General features: G+C 47.7%; 1 protein-coding gene across 1 annotated transcript in view; it reads right to left on the bottom strand.

Annotated features, from left to right (window-relative positions):
* Positions 1-13742, bottom strand: part of TMC2 (transmembrane channel like 2) — a 68914-nt gene extending 55172 nt beyond the window's left edge. The window contains exons 1-2 of the mRNA XM_039224067.1: positions 13709-13742; positions 2586-2901 (exon numbers count right to left, since the gene is read on the bottom strand). Coding sequence (XP_039079998.1) covers positions 2586-2901; positions 13709-13742 — 350 coding nt within the window. The remainder of the gene's footprint in view (positions 1-2585; positions 2902-13708) is intronic.
* Positions 13743-17830: the final 4088 nt, after the last annotated feature.

The following is a 17830-nucleotide window of genomic DNA, read 5'->3' as shown; positions in this document are numbered from 1 at the left end:
TAAAGAAAATATCAGAATGGTCCCAGAATTACCCTTATTTATTTAATAACAAAATAATAATCTCATAAACAGTTTTGTGGATTTATTCCCCAATTGTCAGTTTTTTTCTCTTACGTTTTTTAATATTCTTTTTAAGGCTGTGATTTGAATTAGAAACACTTACCTTCCCAGAGGAGTATTTGTATGCCTAGGTTACTTTAGAAGTTTCAGTGGTTTAGGTTAAATTGAATAGTTTTCCAACTTCAGAGAGGTTATAGCTCAACAGAACATTCCCGCTGACCCATTTAAGCCCACTCATCTGGAAGTTTCAGAGGCTTTTCTTTCAAAGCAAGTAAATGGTTTGGAGATGAGAAAATTTCCTTTTCTAGTGGCATATTTTTCTTTTTTAAAATTTGTTTTAATGCTCATTTATTTTGAGGGGAGGGAGGGAGGGAGGCAGAGAGAGAGAGAGAGAGAGAGAGAGAGAGAGAGAGAGAGAACAAGTGGGGGAGGGGCAGAGTGAGAGGGAGACACAGAATCCAAAGCAGGCTCCAGGCTCCAAGCTGTCTGTACAGAGCCCGATGTGGGGCTCGAACTCATGAACCATCAGATCATGGCCTGGGCCAAAGTGGGACGCTCAACTGACCGAGCCACCCAGGTGCCCCCCGGGCTGCGGCAAAATTTCAGCTGTTGTGCGTGCTCCTCACAGTGTCCTTCACTCAGGGACAGGGGCCCACAGGGTGATGGAGGGGCTGGATGGAGAAGGCCAGGCCCAGGCAGCCCTCGCAGCCAGTTCCATAAACGTAAATATAAGATGTGGGCTTGGGTACCTGCAGGTTTTAGAGAACAATTTGCAGCAGCCCCCGTCAGTTTTAATTTCTGAGGAACTCAAAGAACAGAGGAGGCATCATGGGCCAGAAGAGAGAGAGGGGTGACACCTCCCTGGCCAGCCTCAGGGTGTCTTGCCATGCCTCATGCACACCCCATGATGGCTCCCTTTGGGTCTCTCCTCAGGGGTTCCCTCAGCCTGTGGGTGCAGGGCATTCAGGCTTTGCTTGTTTGAAGTCTCCCTGTGCTTCAAGGACCAGCCGAAATGCTTACCTTCTCCGTGGAGAAGCCCGATGGCCCAGTGCCCCACCAAGAGGGCATTCCGCCTTGTCTGGTGATGACTGATGCCCATGTCCTAACTCTCCTGCTAGACAGTCAGCATCTGGGAACACGACTGAGTCTCTTCCGTCTCTCTATGCCCTGCCGAGGCACTCAGCTGAGAAGGGCACCCCTTACTTTGCCTCTGCCGTCCAGACACCTGAGGTCTGCTTGGGGTGAGGCAGCCCCCCCTAACGCTCAGGCCACTCCAGGGCCTGAGCAACGTGCATTCGAGTTCTCTTTAAGTTGCTATGGGCACCTGCACTCTTTTTTTTTTAATTTTTTTTAATGTTTTATTTATTTCTAGGAGAGAGAGAGAGAGACACAGCGTGAGCAGGGGAGGGTCAGAGAGAGAGGGAGTCACAGACTGAAACAGGCTCCAGGCTCTGAGCTGGCAGTCAGCACAGAGCCCGACGCGGGGCTCGATCCCACGAACCGCGAGATCATGACCTAAGCGAAAGTTGGACGCCCAACCGACTAAGCCACCCAGGCGCCCCGCACCTGTACTCTTTATCCCTTTAGCTTATGTCCTGGGACAATCAGACAGGAGACAAAAGTCCTAACAAGCCAGGGATGACCGGCATGGGTGACAGAAGAAATCAGTGGCTCTTTTGAGGGCCTCGGTTCCCTCTGTAAAGGCAGGGAGGGGCAATGAGCATCTTACTGAGGGGGTTGGACTCTAATGGGAAGGAACATCACCTTCATCATAGCCGTGCTTCCTCCCACTGTTTCAAAAGCCTCTGCAGCCATTATCAACAGGGATTCTTAAAACACCCCAGGAAGTGAGGAAAGCCAACAAGGGAGGCAAAGAGAAGGTGATGTCCCATCAAAACTGGTAGCAAAGAATGGGACCAGAATCCTGACTTGCTGATCCCTTAAGCTGGCTCTGTCTCTGAACCCACGTGTGCCAGCGCTGACGGAACAAAGGACAAACGGAACAAAACAAAACCCCCACCTCCTAGGTTTCAGGGCTGCTGGAATCCTTGAAGGTCCTCTCAATCAACGCCACATTTCACAGAAGAGGACACAGGTCCAGATGGGGGAAGTGGTGTGCTTAAGTCTTACGATGACTGCTTAATCCAATTTTGTTCATTTTTCTCAGCTCTTTAAGAGCTGCGGCGAGTCACCAGTTGAGGTTTAGGAGACTTGGGATCCTGTCCCACCCGCTGCCATGTCACCCCCTCCCCCAATACTTCCACTTGCATTTGCCAGACAGGAGGCATGGCAGTTGAGAGTGCCCAGTGTCCTGTCCGCCTAGCGTGGCCAAGATCCTCCTCCCATTTCTGCCCCAGATGGGGAGAGCTGGGTGGTGGGAAAAGGAGGGACAAACAGAAACAGGAGAGAGGAGGGGTCACCTATACCAGCGGAGGGGACATGAGCCCTTTGTTGGGGGAGGGAGAAGGGCCAAAGGAGAGGAGAGCACTGATCAAAAACGCACCTGAATCGGAATCACAACATACCTGTGTTTCTTCAGTCGCTTCCACGTCTCCTCTTTCCTTGGCACCTCCTTTTCCTTCTTTGAAGGTGCTCTCTGCTCCTTGAAGGAAGTCCTCCTATCCTTCCTTCTCTCCGAGCAGGTCCTCTCTGCGGAGCTCCTCCCCCGCTCCCCCAGCTCTTCTCGGTGTCTCCTGCGCTCTGCCTGCTTCCTCCGAGGGGACCCCGGCCCTGGGCTGCCCCTGACCCGTTCCTTCTGGCCAGGCTGGGCTCCGCGCCTACCTGCTGCACCCTCAGCTCTGAGAGCCCGCTTCTTCGAGGGTCTCCTCCCGGACCTGTCACCTGTAGGGGCCGGAATTGGACAGTTGTGGCCTCACCAGCTTCCACCCCAGGAAAGTGCCCCCAGCTGTGGGAAATCAGATGTCCAAGATAGTTCCTGGAGCTTGTTGACTCCAAAGGCCACATCTTTCAGGGGCGCCTGGGTGGCTTAGTCGGTTTAGCGTCCGACTTTCGCTTAGGTCATGATCTCGCGGTTCGTGGGATCGAGCCCCGCGTCGGGCTCTGTGCTGACTGCCAGCTCAGAGCCTGGAGCCTATTTCAGAGTCTGTGTCTCCCTCTCTCTCTGACCCTCCCCTGCTCACACTGTCTCTCTCTCTCAGAAATAAATAAAAAAAACAAAAAAACAAAAAAAACAAAGGCCACATCTTTCAGAGCCTCTAGTCTGAGATGAGAATTAATGTCTCCCTCTTTGGACCTGCTGTCACTCCCACGCTCTTGCCTAAACCTCAGGTAGAGGGGGGCACCTGGGTGGCTTAGTTGGTTGAGCGACTGACTCTTGATTTTGGCTCAGGTCATGATTTTGTGGTTCGTGGGTTTGAGCCCGGCAACGGGCTCTGGGATGACAGTGTGGAGCCTGCTTGGGATTCTCTTTTCCTCTCTCTGTCCCTCCCCCACTCATGCACACACACTCGTGCTCTTTCTCAAAAATAAATAAATATTACAAAAAATAATAAAGCTCAGGTAGAGATTTAGGCACATGCCTTTCCCCTTTGTGGGTGTGCAACTCCTTGGGGTCCAAATGGATTCATCTCCTGACCAGGCCAAGGCCAAGCTCTGGTCTCTGTTTGGCAAGGCTCTGTCTGGACCACTGATGCAGAAGGGCCGAGCAGGCTCCTTTCTCCAGGGAGAAAGCCTCACCTGACCCTGCCTGCCTGTGTGTGTGTGTGTGTGTGTGTGTGTGTGTGTGTGTGTGTGTATCAACCATGACTCTGTAGCACTGGCAAATGGCCTGGTTGAACAGAATCTACAGTATGAAATTTCCTCAACAGTTTGCCCAACAGCTAGACTAAGTACAACTATTCACAAATTTACTAATTAAATACAGGAAAAATTATCATGAAGTTCTGGTATTAATAACCAACCTCTTCATCACTTACTAGCTGGGTGTCTTTGAGCAAGTCACTTGACCTCTCTGAGTCTCGGCACATCTAACATGGGGATGTTCATACTTACTCCATCAGCTGTTTAATGAACACAGAACAGTGACTGACATCTGACAGTGATGCCACTGCATCATCCCTTGGCTCCTGGGCATGGTGGCTCTAACAGCTCACAGGCTCTCCCTTCTCCAGGGAGCTTTTGGTTGATGGGAGCCATCTTGCCAGGAAATGCCCAGAAGTTTACATCCCTTTCCTCTCCTTGAGTCAGCCCATGGCCAATTACTAACTGATACACAGGTATAAAAGTCCAGTCCTCTGCCCAAAAGCTGAGCAAGTCTGTTGCTCATTCATAATCCAGAGTTTCCTGTGGAATCAGGCCTTGGTTAGAGTCCATCTGAACACACATCCTTGCTCGATTCCTTCCCTTGCCCTATCCTGCTTCCCTCAATCCTTGTCTCCTGAGAGCCACCCTCGATAAATCACATGCCCATGAATCCCCATATCAGGCTCTCTTTCCAGGGAACCTGATAGATCTATAGGCACCTACCTCAGAGTGTGGTAGGGAAATCCAACTGAGATAGCATCAGGGCAAGTGTGATGGAAGCTGGAGTTAGATTCAGTGAATGAAATTTCCAATGAGGTTCAGAGAGAAACTAGTCAAAGTTCTCTTTTTGGATTTCAAACTAGGATATTGGTGGCATATTCAAATGGATAATGTGCCTGCCTGCTTGGCTACAGGCTATAGCAGCAAATGAGACTGAAGAGATTCTGTCCCTCAACACATTTTGAGTTAGTGGAAGAGATGGTGTGATCAGTTCTATGATACAAGAAGCACAGGGTGGGCTTCACCTAGATTTAAGGAAGGCCTTTTGAAGGAAAAAACTTCTAAGCTGAGATCTGAGATCCTATTCTTAACTGATCCAACAGATAAGAGTTTGTTTAACATAATAATAGATGATTGTAGTTTATGGATAAGTGAAAAGAATGACAGCTGTGTTAAAGGAACAAGAAGGAGGAACTGGAAATACTCTGTTATAAGGTATCTGCACCACCCATGAAGTGGTATAATGTTATTTGAAAGTGGACCTATGTTAATTGTAAATGGATATTGCAAACTCTAGTGAAACCACTAAAAAAAGCATAACTGATATGCTAAAAAGGGAGAGAAACTGGTATCCTAGGACATTCTCAGTCAAAACCACAAAACATAAAGGAAGGGTGGAAGACAAAAATAGGAACAAAAAAAACAAGGGCAATGAATAAAACAGCAACAGATACAGCAAATATTATTCTAACTATATCAACAACCACAACAATGGTCCAAATATACCAATTAAAGAAAGAGGTTGTCAGAGTCGATATTGAAAAAGACAAGAAATCCACTTTAAATATAAAGACAAATACAGATTACAAGTTAAGGGATGGGGAAAAATATACCATGCTAACACGAACCAAAAGAAAGCTAGAGTAACTGTACTAATTTCAGACAAAGCAGATTTCAGAGCAGGGAAAATTATCAGGGAAAAAGTAGGGCATTGTATAATGCTAAAAAGATCGGTTTTCCAAGAAGACATAACAATCCTTAACATGTATGTGCCTAACAACACAACACCAAAAACTGACAGAACTGCAAGAAGAAACAGGCAAATCCAGTTACAGTTGGTAAGTCCAGCCCCTTTGTCAGTAATCAACAGATCCAGCAGGCACATATGTCAGTATGTGCCTTATGTCAGTAAGGACATAGTCGAACTGAGCAGTACCATCGATCAACTGGATCTAATTGAAGTTTATAGAATACTTAATCCAACAACAGTAGAATACACATTCTTCTTGAGCTCACATGGAACATTCACGAAGATAGATGACATTCTGGCCATAAAACAAATGAGTAGCCAGATATGGTTTTCTAAGTCACCCACGATCCTATCTTAAGTGCTCAAATCTGACAACTGTTGATTTCTTGTTTCTAAGATTGAGTCCTAAGTGTAAAATGAAGTAAAATAACTTTCAGAATATCTTTTGTATCTAAAACGATCTTTGAGATTTCCCGGAAGGTCCCTGGAAAATCACAAAGACTTTTCCTTCCACCCTTTAACAAAGAGAGGTGCCGGAAACAATTAGGATTATTTGATATGTTACTGTTAGAGTTTCATGGGAAGAGTTGTCAAATCAGAAAAGATGCTTAGCCTTTTCTAGGTTAAATGGGTATAGGTCAAATGTTTAAATATTTCAGCAACTGTATGCCCTATGGGCAGTTCTGAGAGATTTGTCATTGCCCTTGCTGTCCATGACTTATTTCCATTAATCAGAGTCCTGAAGGTGACATGCCTGATGTTACAAGACAGTATAATGATCAGTCACAATTCAGTTATCATTTAAAATGTTTATTTGATAATAATATTCTTTAATTTGAACCTGGCATCTTTAGGCCAGTGCTTTTCAACTGGAAATGCACATCAGATTTACCTATAGAGTTGTATTAAAATCCACTGCTGGGGCACCTGGTGGCTCAGCAGGTTAAGTGTCCAACTCTTGATTTCGGCTCACAGTTGTGAGATCAAGCCCACATTAGTCTCTGCACTGGGGGTGGAACCTGTTTAAGATTTTCTCTGTCCTTTTTTATTTTTATTTTTTTTTATTTTTATTTTTTTTTAAATGTTTTATTTATTTCTAGGAGAGAGAGAGAGAGAGAGACAGCGTGAGCAGGGGAGGGTCAGAGAGAGAGGGAGTCACAGACTGAAACAGGCTCCAGGCTCCGAGCTGGCAGTCAGCACAGAGCCGGACGCGGGGCTCGAACCCACGAACCGCGAGATCATGACCTAAGCGAAAGTCGGACGCTTAACCGACTAAGCCACCCAGGCGCCCCAAGATTTTCTCTGTCCTTAAAAAAAAAAAAAAAAGATTCTCTCTTTCCCTCTCCCTTTGCCTCTCCAGTACACATGTGCATGTATGCTCTCTCTCTCTCTCTCTCTCTCTCTCTCTCTCTCAAAACAAAACAACACATGCTTAGGATCTACTCTGGACTTAATGAATCTCTTTACATAATATTCTTTTTTATTTATTTTATTTTATTTTTTTAATGTTTTATTATTTATTTCTAGGAGAGAGAGAGAGAGAGAGACAGCGTGAGCAGGGGAGGGTCAGAGAGAGAGGGAGTCACAGACTGAAACAGGCCCCAGGCTCTGAGCTTGCAGTCAGCACAGAGCCCGACACGGGGCTCGAACCCACGAACTGCGAGATCATGACCTAAGTGAAAGTCGGACGCTTAACCGACTAAGCCACCCAGGCGCCCCATAATATTCTTTTTTAAAAAAAGTTTATTTATTTTGAGACACAGAGAGAGAGAGAGAACACATGCATGTGAGCTGGGGAAGTGCAGAGAGAGTGGGAGAGAGAGAGAGACAGAGACAGAGAGAGAATCCCAAGCAGGCTCTGTGCTGATAGTCCTGTCTGGGACTTGATCTCACCAAGTGTGAGATCATGACCTGAGCCAAAATCAAAAGTCAGACACTTAACTGACAGAGCCACCAGGTGTCCCTCTTTACATAATATTCTTGATCTATTTTTCTTATGTTCTTGATATAGTCTTGTTATAACATATAGATATGTTATAATACATATATATTATGTATATGCATTTATCTAATTATAAATTATACCTCAATATGTTTTTCTCTGCAAAGATTACATTTGACCATTTTTATAAGTCAGATAGAACGTTTCCTGTCTATATAAAAACATGCTTACTCATTATAAACATTTTGCCCAAAATTTTTAGGTTGCCTTAGCATGTTTGTTTTGCATCCTATAGAAACAACCAAATTTCCTGGTCAGTGTCATTTCTGCTATAAAACATTTCACTTTTTTGAATGTTTTTCTTTATTTCTGAGAGAGAGAGAGAGAGAGAGAAAGAGAGACACTGTGAGCAGGGGAGGGTCAGAAAGAGGGAGACACAGAATCCAAAACAGGCTCCAGGCTCTGAGCTGGCTGTCAGCACAGAGCCTGATGCGGGGCTCGAACCCATGAACCGTGAGATCATGACCTGAGCCGAAGTCGGACGCTCAACTGACTGAGCCACCCAGGCGCCCCTGAAACATTTCACTCTTGAAAGTTATCAGTAATAAGATAACCACAGCCATCTAAGTCTCTGTCACCTACAGATACTACTTGTTTTACCCTGAAACTTCTTTGAAACCTCAGCTGTAGTCTAGAGTTTTTGTCTTTAATCAAAGGACAGCCTCAGAACCCTGACTGGAAGGACTCTAGCAGGTATTGTTAACAACTAGCACAGTAGTGAAACTCTCAAGGGGTTGAATCTTGCATTCATGTCCTTCAACTGAAGAGACATCACCATCTTCAAATTACCGGAAGACCATCCCTACTGGTGACCTCTGGCTGAGGGTGCCTTGGAGCCCTCTTGAGGCAGATAGTCTTTAGATATAGACAGTTGTGCCCAAGCTGCATGGAACAAGGCCATAGACTGTCACTTTGTAGCCTGCATTCCCATTTTCTATTCTTCAACCTAAATTCCATCCTGTACTAACATAAGGGCACTTTTAGTTGTGTTACTAATAAGTCCCTATTTCTAATATTGCTTCCTTAATCACTCCTTGGTATGAATCCAACACCCAGTTACAATTCACCCATGAACTGGCTAAAGTGCATATTTCCCTTGGGAATCACTCAGCTATCACTGGTCCCAGTTCCATGTAAGAAATCAGCTGGTTTCCTGAGAAACTGGACTCGACCATTGAGTGGTGTTTTAGATGGTAAATTCCACAACAGGCCAGGTGGCCGGAAATCCAAAACCTCCATCACATCCTAGGAGGGCCTTGACTCTGCTGAAACAGTAGTTGGGGACCTTTGGTAACAGCCAGTGTTTGTAACTGAACTTTCACTTGAACTAGAACTTAGAAGGAGATCAGGGAACAGGTGGTGTATTTTTGGAGACTGTCTCGCTTTCACAGATCAACAAGAAAGACATGTTACTTTTCCTTTAGACCTGCCTAATAATCTTGATACTACAAAATTCACTACCTGACACCAAACTATTTTTGATGAATGGTGCCAAAACTTTACAGCATTATTTCACAATCCCTTAGTAGTATTTTGGCCCAAACCAGATCACTATGTGGTCCCCAGTGACTGGTATTAGATATGGTACAGAAGCCTCCTATTATTCGCAAATCAGACAGGAACTTGTTACTTAGGTAAACTAATACCTATTCTCAGGATTGCTTCTGACGTCACCCAGGATCCATTTTGGCCCATTAGTTTGTCCTCTAGGAAAACAAGATTAGTAAACAGTTTCATTGAAGAAAGAAAATTTGATTCCAGAACTGAAATCCTCACTACTCTAGGGGAATTGTGAAATTCAGGACTTTCATTTCCATACTTTAGAAGAGGTCTGAATGGTAAAATGAACTTTACATGTTATTATTGAGATAATAAAAGGTGATTAGACATGCCACCAAGAACACATCTCCTGAGAGGTTTATGAAATTGGATGGGAGGTGATTTATAGCAGAGCTGCTTCAGATGTATTTCAGCCTGCCGAGGGTAATGTGCAACGTTCAGGGGAGGAATGCTGTACTTGTATTCCTGACGACCTCTCAGAGATCTTTAATATTACTAAAAAGATCCAAGAAGTAAACAAAGATATCAGGAAGCTGGAAACTTTGATCCCATATTTGGTTCCATGGACTTTTCCGATTGTACATGAAATTTGTTCTTTTATTTAGGCTGGGCATTCTTGGTTCCTGGCTGAAAAGTGAACTATACACACTGTGGTTATAATTCTTCTCTTTGTATTTGTCTGTGTCCCAGTGTTCAGGTGTGCGATCTCCAGAGTTTTGAACACTGTTGCATAGCTGCTATGCGTCAAATGACTCAGCAAAAGGTCATGCAGAAGAAAGAACTGGAAAACCTCACACACAGGCTGAAACAACGGCCCCCAGAAACTTGGGAGCTTGATGCAACTATCCACAGATGATTGACATGCAACTATGATACCTCAAACAGCGGTGAAGATCTGAATTGATGCTCTCAGATATTGATGGTCTGACCTTCATTTGGGGCTGAATAATGACCACAAGGACCAACTGAGAACAGAAGCCATCTTACACCACAGCCAGCCCAGACGCGGAGAACCCAAAACTACATCTTAGTGTTCACATTAAGATGACTTTGTGTGATACCTCTGTCTTCATTAACATGACTTTAGGAAACTGCTGTGGGGTTGGGACACCAGTTCCTGGTCATTGCAGGGCAGGCCCTGTGAGGATGTTTGCTGTGAAGGCAAGAAAAGGCACCAAGCAAGGGTCTGACTCCACCATTAATAATCTTTGGGACTCGATTTCTTATTGCTGCAGTTATCGCAGGAGGTAACTGGTGTCCGCTCATTGAAAAGCAGCGAGCACTGTTTATAGATGCGAAGACAGGCAATTGTATGTGTGGTCGGATAGGTTTTCTTGGCCCACTCCTGCCCTGACTTCTTTCTTCTCTGACTCCTCTCCCAAGGGAAAAGGGTTTCAGTCCGACAATGTAAAGCAAGGTTATTTAAGTGTAATGATAACTCATCCAAGTTAGGAAGCTGGTCAGTATCAGCCAGTGAGAGATGGATTTGTCCTGTAGATATTCTTCCCCATGGCTCTGGAAGGCGTCGGGCCCCATCATGAAGGAAGGATGGAGCCGGAAGCAAATCCACCCCCTCCAAAGACCGGGAGCGAATGTGAGAAAGTATGTGTTACTGCAGCTGTGACCCTTTAGGGGAGTTCTAGAACTGAGCTATGCTCTCAGAGAGGACAGAAGAGCAGAGAGTGTGTGCAAGAGGTCTCCTGGGCCCCGTCCAATACCAGCTCCATGTTGCTTTCAAGAACTGGGTAAAAATCTCAATATATATCTGCGTCTTCTTCTGAGCTCTGTGTGTCCTCAATCAGCTAACAAATGGTTTTCTTTCTGGCAATGAGCTATATACCAAGCACTCTTCCAAACACTATAGATAGAAGCCGAGGGTTCATGCATTTTTTACAGGCTGTAATTCCTTTAGTAATGTTATTTCCCAACTGAATGAAATTCATCTGGAATGTGGAAAGCAAGCCAGAATTTGCTCCTCAATCTTCCCCAAGCCTCTTCCACTTTAGTTTTTCTTTACAGTCAGTGTTCCATGGACTCCACCTAATGAATAATTTAGGAGCCAGAAAAGCAGCTGCTACATTAGGAAGACCTCCAAGCCCAGCATGTACTCCCTCACTCATAACAGGTGTCTTCATGCGCACGGACCTGATCCAAAGTGAAAATCGGCAGAGGAGATGCTGGAAGCCCAGCAGGGTCTGACTCACCCTCCAGCTTGGTGATTTTAACCGTTAAATACCTTTACTGAATGATCTGGAAGGTGGGCGAGTTCTGACCCTCCTCCTCAACTAACGGGATGACAAATTGTAATTATTTTGAGAAAATAACTTTGTATTCTCAGACATTTTTGTCCTCTCCATATCCTAGAAGCTGGAAGGAACAGGATCTCAGATCCCCCCAGAGGTGACTCCAGAGAATTGAAATGAAAATCTTCATGTAATTGCGCTTCAGTTAATTTCACGGATTCCCAATATTTAACTGTATTCCCGCTGTATTCCTTGATCATCTGGACCCTTGAAATGAAAACTCTGACCCATTTCCTCTTTTTTATGGGAGAAGGGAGCATGGCAAGAGGGGTTGGGGTGAGTGGCATATTTCAGTAGGAAGATGTTTGTGTTTTAGGCAAAATGACTTTCCATCTCAGTCCTGCTTGAGGACCATGTGCCCACCGGTGACACCGAGGCGTGGTGGGTGGGCCGAGTGGGTGCAGGAGGGACATGGAGAGGAGGGTCCTGGGCAGGGAGAATGGAGTGTGGAGAACCAGATCGGAGCACCCTACGTCTAGATAACTGTCACCAAGAGAGCTGACCCTCCTGTGGGGAAAGGGTTGCTCGTCCAGCCACATGCAGGCACACTTTCTAACGCTTGTCCCCATGTCTGGAGGGAAGTAATGGCTGGATGGCGGCCGGGGTAGGGAGGACAGAGAGTGGCCAAGGGGCAGCTCTGGAACTCTGGGGGCAGGAAGGAGGGCTGAGATGCCAGTGGTGGCTCCCTGGCCCCTCCCTCCTGCCCAGGGTCCTGGCTTTTCCACAAGTCTTGCTCTTGGGTTCTTGCCCCCACCCCCCGACTTGTCATGAAGGGACTCAGGCCCCTGGCAGTGGGGGAGCAGAGGGTGACAAGACAGAAGGGCTTGGCAGAGGAGGTGAATGCTGCCTAGTTCCTCCATGCCAGTACCGTGTACCTGGGTGGGGGCCCGGACGAGCCCCGGGGAACGACCCTCCCCCTCAGAACCGGCCAGGGTAATCTTCCGCCCTCACCCCAGAAGTCCATTCTTTCCCGTGATTCTGCTTCCTTGCTTACTGGGGAGGTTCAAGGAGGAGGAAACGGCATCATAGTATCCACAACACGTCTCATGACCTGAAGTGTAGGATCCCTGGCCTGTGGGTGTGGCTTCTGCCCTCCTCATGGCCACAGTGGGTGGGGGGGGGGTTCTCTCCTGCCGAGGACTTACTCTGGCTCCTCCTGGAGCAGGTGGCCCCGCTCTGGGTAAAGCCCTCCCCGCCTCGCAGAAGAGCTTGTGGCCGCATTGCTGATGGGAAGGTGGCCTAGCCCCACTACTGCTGGCACTGTGTGGAGGTTAGGAGTGTGCCGTCTGGAGTCAGGTGGCCTGGGTGTGAGCCCTGGTTCCACCACCTACCTGCTGCCCAGACGGCGTTTCCCTGCCAATGGTCACTGCTTCCTGACGCTCAGCTCAGTGTCCCTAGCTCTGGGCTGCGGGCGGGCCCTCTCTGCACAGCATCGTGTCCCTTCCCCAATTAAAACACTTGCCCTCACGCGCCCCCCCTCCCCCCCGACCCAGGGCTCCTTAAGAGGTGGGGGGAGGGAAAGGGAGGGGAGAGGAGAGGAGGAGAGGGTTGAAGAGAACGCTGGGTGGGGCGGCTGGACCCGGAATGCATCACCCCATCTCACACCCCCCCTACCTCAGGCATCGCCCCACCTCACCTGTTCCCGGAGAGCTGCTCCTCGCCTGCTGCCTCACTCCACTGCCTGCTGGAAGAGATAGAGCATGCCGGGTGGCCGACCTCTAGGAGTCGCCCTCCATGGATCACCCCCATCTCGCTGTGGGAACCCTCAGCTGGCCCCACTGCCCCAGACGAGGACCTGGCCCCGATCATTTTATGAACAAGCTTCCCCAGTCCTGACAAATCTCTGACCCCCTGGAGCAGACATGAGGTTAGAACATCCCCACACCCTCCCTGCCCCAGACAAACAGACAGACAGACAGACAGAGAAGTCTGCTGAGGGGATTGCTGCGGAAAGGCAATTCTAAGGAAAGCAGGAGGCTAAACCCCGGGTGGGCTCTCAGGACTCTGCCGCTTAACACCAGCACCGTGCATCGTACCGGACACACGCCCTTTTCCGTCCCTTCAGTGGTCATGCCTGGGAGCAAGTTGCCTTGGTCCATCTCATGGGTGAAGCTGGGAGAGGCCAGATAACCAGACTGCGGTCATTCAGCGAGCAGGTGGCAGACCCTGGACTCAAGCCTGGTCCTGGTGCCTCTGTTCCACTGGTTCCCCGCTGCTGCTGAGGAACCCTGGGGCGGGGAGGGGGGGCACTCGGAGCTGAGGACCACTCACCTTCCTCCCCGAGGCTCTTTAGCTGGCGGCTCATGGTCAGAGGAGCTCCTCAGCCCCCCTCGCTGGCTCACACCGCTCCTGGTCCATGTGCACCTTCATTCAGCCTGGGGCGCTTTCCTGCCCTCTTGGTGGCCGGGCTTCCTTTCTGGGCCCTGATGGCAGCCAGGGCTCCTTGGCTGGTTTGAGATTGAACTGGAGGTGGGCGAAGGTTGGGAGAGAGGTGAGGAAAGAGGCGGGGAGTTCCCAGCCCTTCAATCCTGCCACACACTCCTCCACTCAGGTTTCCTAGCAAAGGGGCAGTGCCGCCTCATGTTTCAGGCATCACTTACACATGGAGGGGCCCTGGAGGGGCCAGCTCGTCTCCCAGCCACATCACCGGCACTCTGGCCACGGGGGATGTGGGAGGCATCCCAGGGCCCTTTCCCTCTACCCTGAGTCTCTAGTTGGGACGAAGCATCAGGAAAGTTCTAGAATGTTGGTGAAAATTATCCCCAGGGCTTCTGTTTAAAATGCAGATTCCCAGGACCGACACTGGGCATTCGAATCAGTAGGTCTGGGCAGTGCCCAAGGAATCTACACTCTGAATCCGGATGCCAGAGTCCTGGGGTCCCTCTGATGAATGGTTCCTGCCCCTGACACCTGTCACTCGCTTGGCAACTTTTCCCACTGTTGCCCGCCCCCCGAAAGGACCCATCTGGCTGCTTTGAAAACCAGAGGTTCCGAGTTGATCCTTTGGAAGGCAGCCACAGGCCCTGGGGTGTGCGGTTCTCAACCTGGGATCCCTATGAGCAGAAAAGGGGGGAGACATAACAATTTCATTTTCCCTTGTCTTTGAAATACAGCCTTTCCCTCAAAAACATGTGATTTTTGTCCCCAGTGGAAGTCATAGACATTTTCTCAGCATGTTAAGCTGTTGGGGGAAGTATCATGGGTGCCTATCACTACTTTGAAATTATGACCGTTATAAACCTGTCAGTAGACTTTGTTATTTACTTGTTAGGAGGACCCGTTGCCTGGCCACCCTGGTGAAGGGAAGGGGCCAAAGAGCTACCACAGGAGGAAGAGTCTGAAGTACACACGCTTCAGCTCAGGCTTGAAATCTTTCTGTCACTTGGCCTCTCCTGAGCCCCAGGATTCCAAGACAACGGGGGCACTCTTGCACTCTCCGGCCTCGACGCTGTAGCACTGGGGCCCTGGTGTGACTGCAGCCAGCTTCTCTCCCAACCCAGCAATCCCTCTGGCAGAGGGGGCTCCAGCTGGCCTGCCCACCTCCCCTAATGAGTGAGGACCCTCCCAGCCCTTCCCGGGTCTCTGTGATCTGAGGGAGTAAGACTTTCTACATTCCCTTCATTCCTGCAGGGAAATTCCCTCGCGTTCCGGCACCTGGCCTATCTACAACAGGGAACACACTGCTTCTCTGCTTCCCACAGAGAAAACCGGGCACCCGCTAGGGCTAGAATCCATTGTAGGCACAGGGGAACGATCAGTGAATAAAGCAGAGACCCCTGCCCTCTGGGGGGCTGTTTCTGCCATCCCAGGTGGGTGGGTGAGGGCTTGGCATCTCAAGGGGGAAGCTGGGAATTCAGAACTGTCTTCTCTCTCACAACAAAACCTATGACAACTGTTGCTATGGGATTCCAAGTCCAAGTTTGGGAGTCAAACCGAACACAGAGTATTTTGCGTTATTCGTTGCACACCGCTTAATATCAATTCCAGGGCTTGGTGAGGGAAACACACACGCAGGTGTCACTCTGCCCTGAGGAAGGGACGAAGGTCAGTCTGTCCTCATCTCCAAAGGGTCCACCCACAGCAGCAGGGGATGGGGGGAGCCAACAGGGTTTGTGAGGCCCCAGGGACCTGGGTCTGAGCCACTTGCTCAAGGGGTGACACAAAGAGATGCCATTAATATTTTATAACTCTTATTCATGTCACCCGTATGTTGTACGGCGCTGTGTGCTCTGTCTTGGCTGGGAGCTCTCAGAAAGGTCTCTCTACTCCTTTCTGTCAGGCATGTGCCAAGCCCTTTAAATGATTTATTTAATCATCTCCACAATTATCTAAGGAGGATCACCTCATTATCTTTTTCTTCTTTTTTACAGACAGGGAAACTGAGGCTGAGATAAGTAATGTGCCCTCACATTCCCTGGGGAAAGGGACCAGCACTGATGGCTGCCTCACACCAGGCTTTTATCCTGCACACTCTTTACCTTTCTGGAAGACTCTGGACCACACCATATCATATCGTTCTTTCCAAAGGTCCCTGTGTCTGCCTCCCACCTGGGCGCCTGGCTTCTGGTCCTGCCCTTTCAATCTTTCTCCTGCATGGAAGCTAGGGGAGCCCTTAAAGCAGAAGTGGTCAAGACCACATCTTGACCCTGCTTTAAAACCCTGCCCTGAAACCCCATGGCCTCAGGATGAAATCCAGACTCCCTGTTGTGCCATTTAAGGCCCGGAGAGCTCTGGGCCTTTCCAGTTCCCTTCTGTCTCTGCATTTCAGTCTCCTTTCCAACCCAATACTGCAACTGGCTCTCCTTCCAGCACTGTGATTTTCCTTTGCCACTCTCCTTTCTGCCTGGGGCACTCTCTGAAGGATGATGTGCTCAGAATTTGTGCCAGAGCCTTGGGCACACTGGCCATGCAACACTTGAAAAATATGACTCGGACAGGTGGGTGGCTCAATTGGTTCGGTGTCCAACTTCAGCTCAGGACATGATCGCCCGGTTCATGAGCTTGACCCCCACACTGGGCTCACTGCTGTCAGCCTATCAGCACAGAGCCTGCTTCGGATCCTCTGTCTCCCTCTCTCTCTGCCCCTCCCCTACTTATGCTCTCTCTCTCTCAAAAAATAAAAAACATTAAAAATAGCCAATAAATAAAAATATGACTTGGAATGATGTTTCCCAACAGAGTTCTCTGGCTTTTGCTACTTACTACTTGAGGTACGCATATTGGACATTCAACCCAACGTAAATAAACATCGTTCTGAAGAGTGGTAATATTGGAGTGGTGTGATCTTAATATTTCATCAGGATGGTGAACATTTATCTTGCTAGGGCTGAGGATGGTGAGCTCTGTAGTAATTCTCTTTCACTGGGAGTGGCTTGATCCGAGAAATAAAACCCTAAAATCCAATATGATGACAACAAAAACAGTGTACAATTTCAACTAAAAGTCACAAGGCATCCAAATCCAGTGGTGCTTTTATGTCAAAAACCTTTGTTAATGGGGCGCCTGGGTGGCTTAGTCGGTTAAGCGTCCGACTTTCGCTTGGGTCATGATCTCGCGGTTCGTGGGTTCGAGCCCCGTGTCGGGCTCTGTGCTGACTGCCAGCTCAGAGCCTGGAGACTGTTTCAGTCTGTGACTCCCTCTCTCTTTGACCCTCCCCTGCTCACGCTGTCTCTCTCTCTCCTAGAAATAAATAAAACATTAAAAAAAAAAAAAAAAAACCTTCGTTAAAGTGGAAGTTTCTTGGGCCATCCTGTTCACTTATCTCAACAATTTTTTAAAAGACTATATATATATAAATATATATTATAAAAATTTATATGTATATAAATTATATATACAAATTATATATCTCATCAATTTAAAAAATTATACATATATAAAATATATATTATATATATATCAGGGCACCTGAGTGGCTCAGTCAGTTAAGCGTCCGACTTTGGTTCAGGTCACGATCTTGCAGTTCATGAGTTCGAGCCCTGCAGTGAGCTCTGTGCTGACAGCTCAGAGCCTGGAGCCTGCTTCAGATTCTGTGTCTCCCTCTCTCTCTACCCCTCCCCTGCTCATACTGTCTCTCTCTCAAAAATAAATTTAAAAAAATTTTTTTAATTATGTAAAAGTATACATGGTTTTAAAATATAATTATATATATGTATTTTAAATATAATTACATACACACACACACTACATTAGATGGATGACTGAAATCCACATTTGACTATGACAGGCATTCACGGGGAGGTTGCAGGTCTGATGCAGACAGGCAGACCCAGCTTTTTGTTTTTGTAGTAAAAAGTCACTTCTTTTTTCATTTAAAATTAAAAAAAAATTTTTTAAACATTTATTTAGTTTTGAGAGACAGTGAACACAAGTTGGGGAGGGGCAGAGAGAGGG

This window comes from Hyaena hyaena, unplaced genomic scaffold (genome assembly GCF_003009895.1).
Source record: "Hyaena hyaena isolate Hyena2069 unplaced genomic scaffold, ASM300989v1 scaffold_16, whole genome shotgun sequence".
NCBI lineage: Eukaryota > Metazoa > Chordata > Mammalia > Carnivora > Hyaenidae > Hyaena > Hyaena hyaena.
This window is presented reverse-complemented; position numbering and strand designations above follow the sequence as displayed.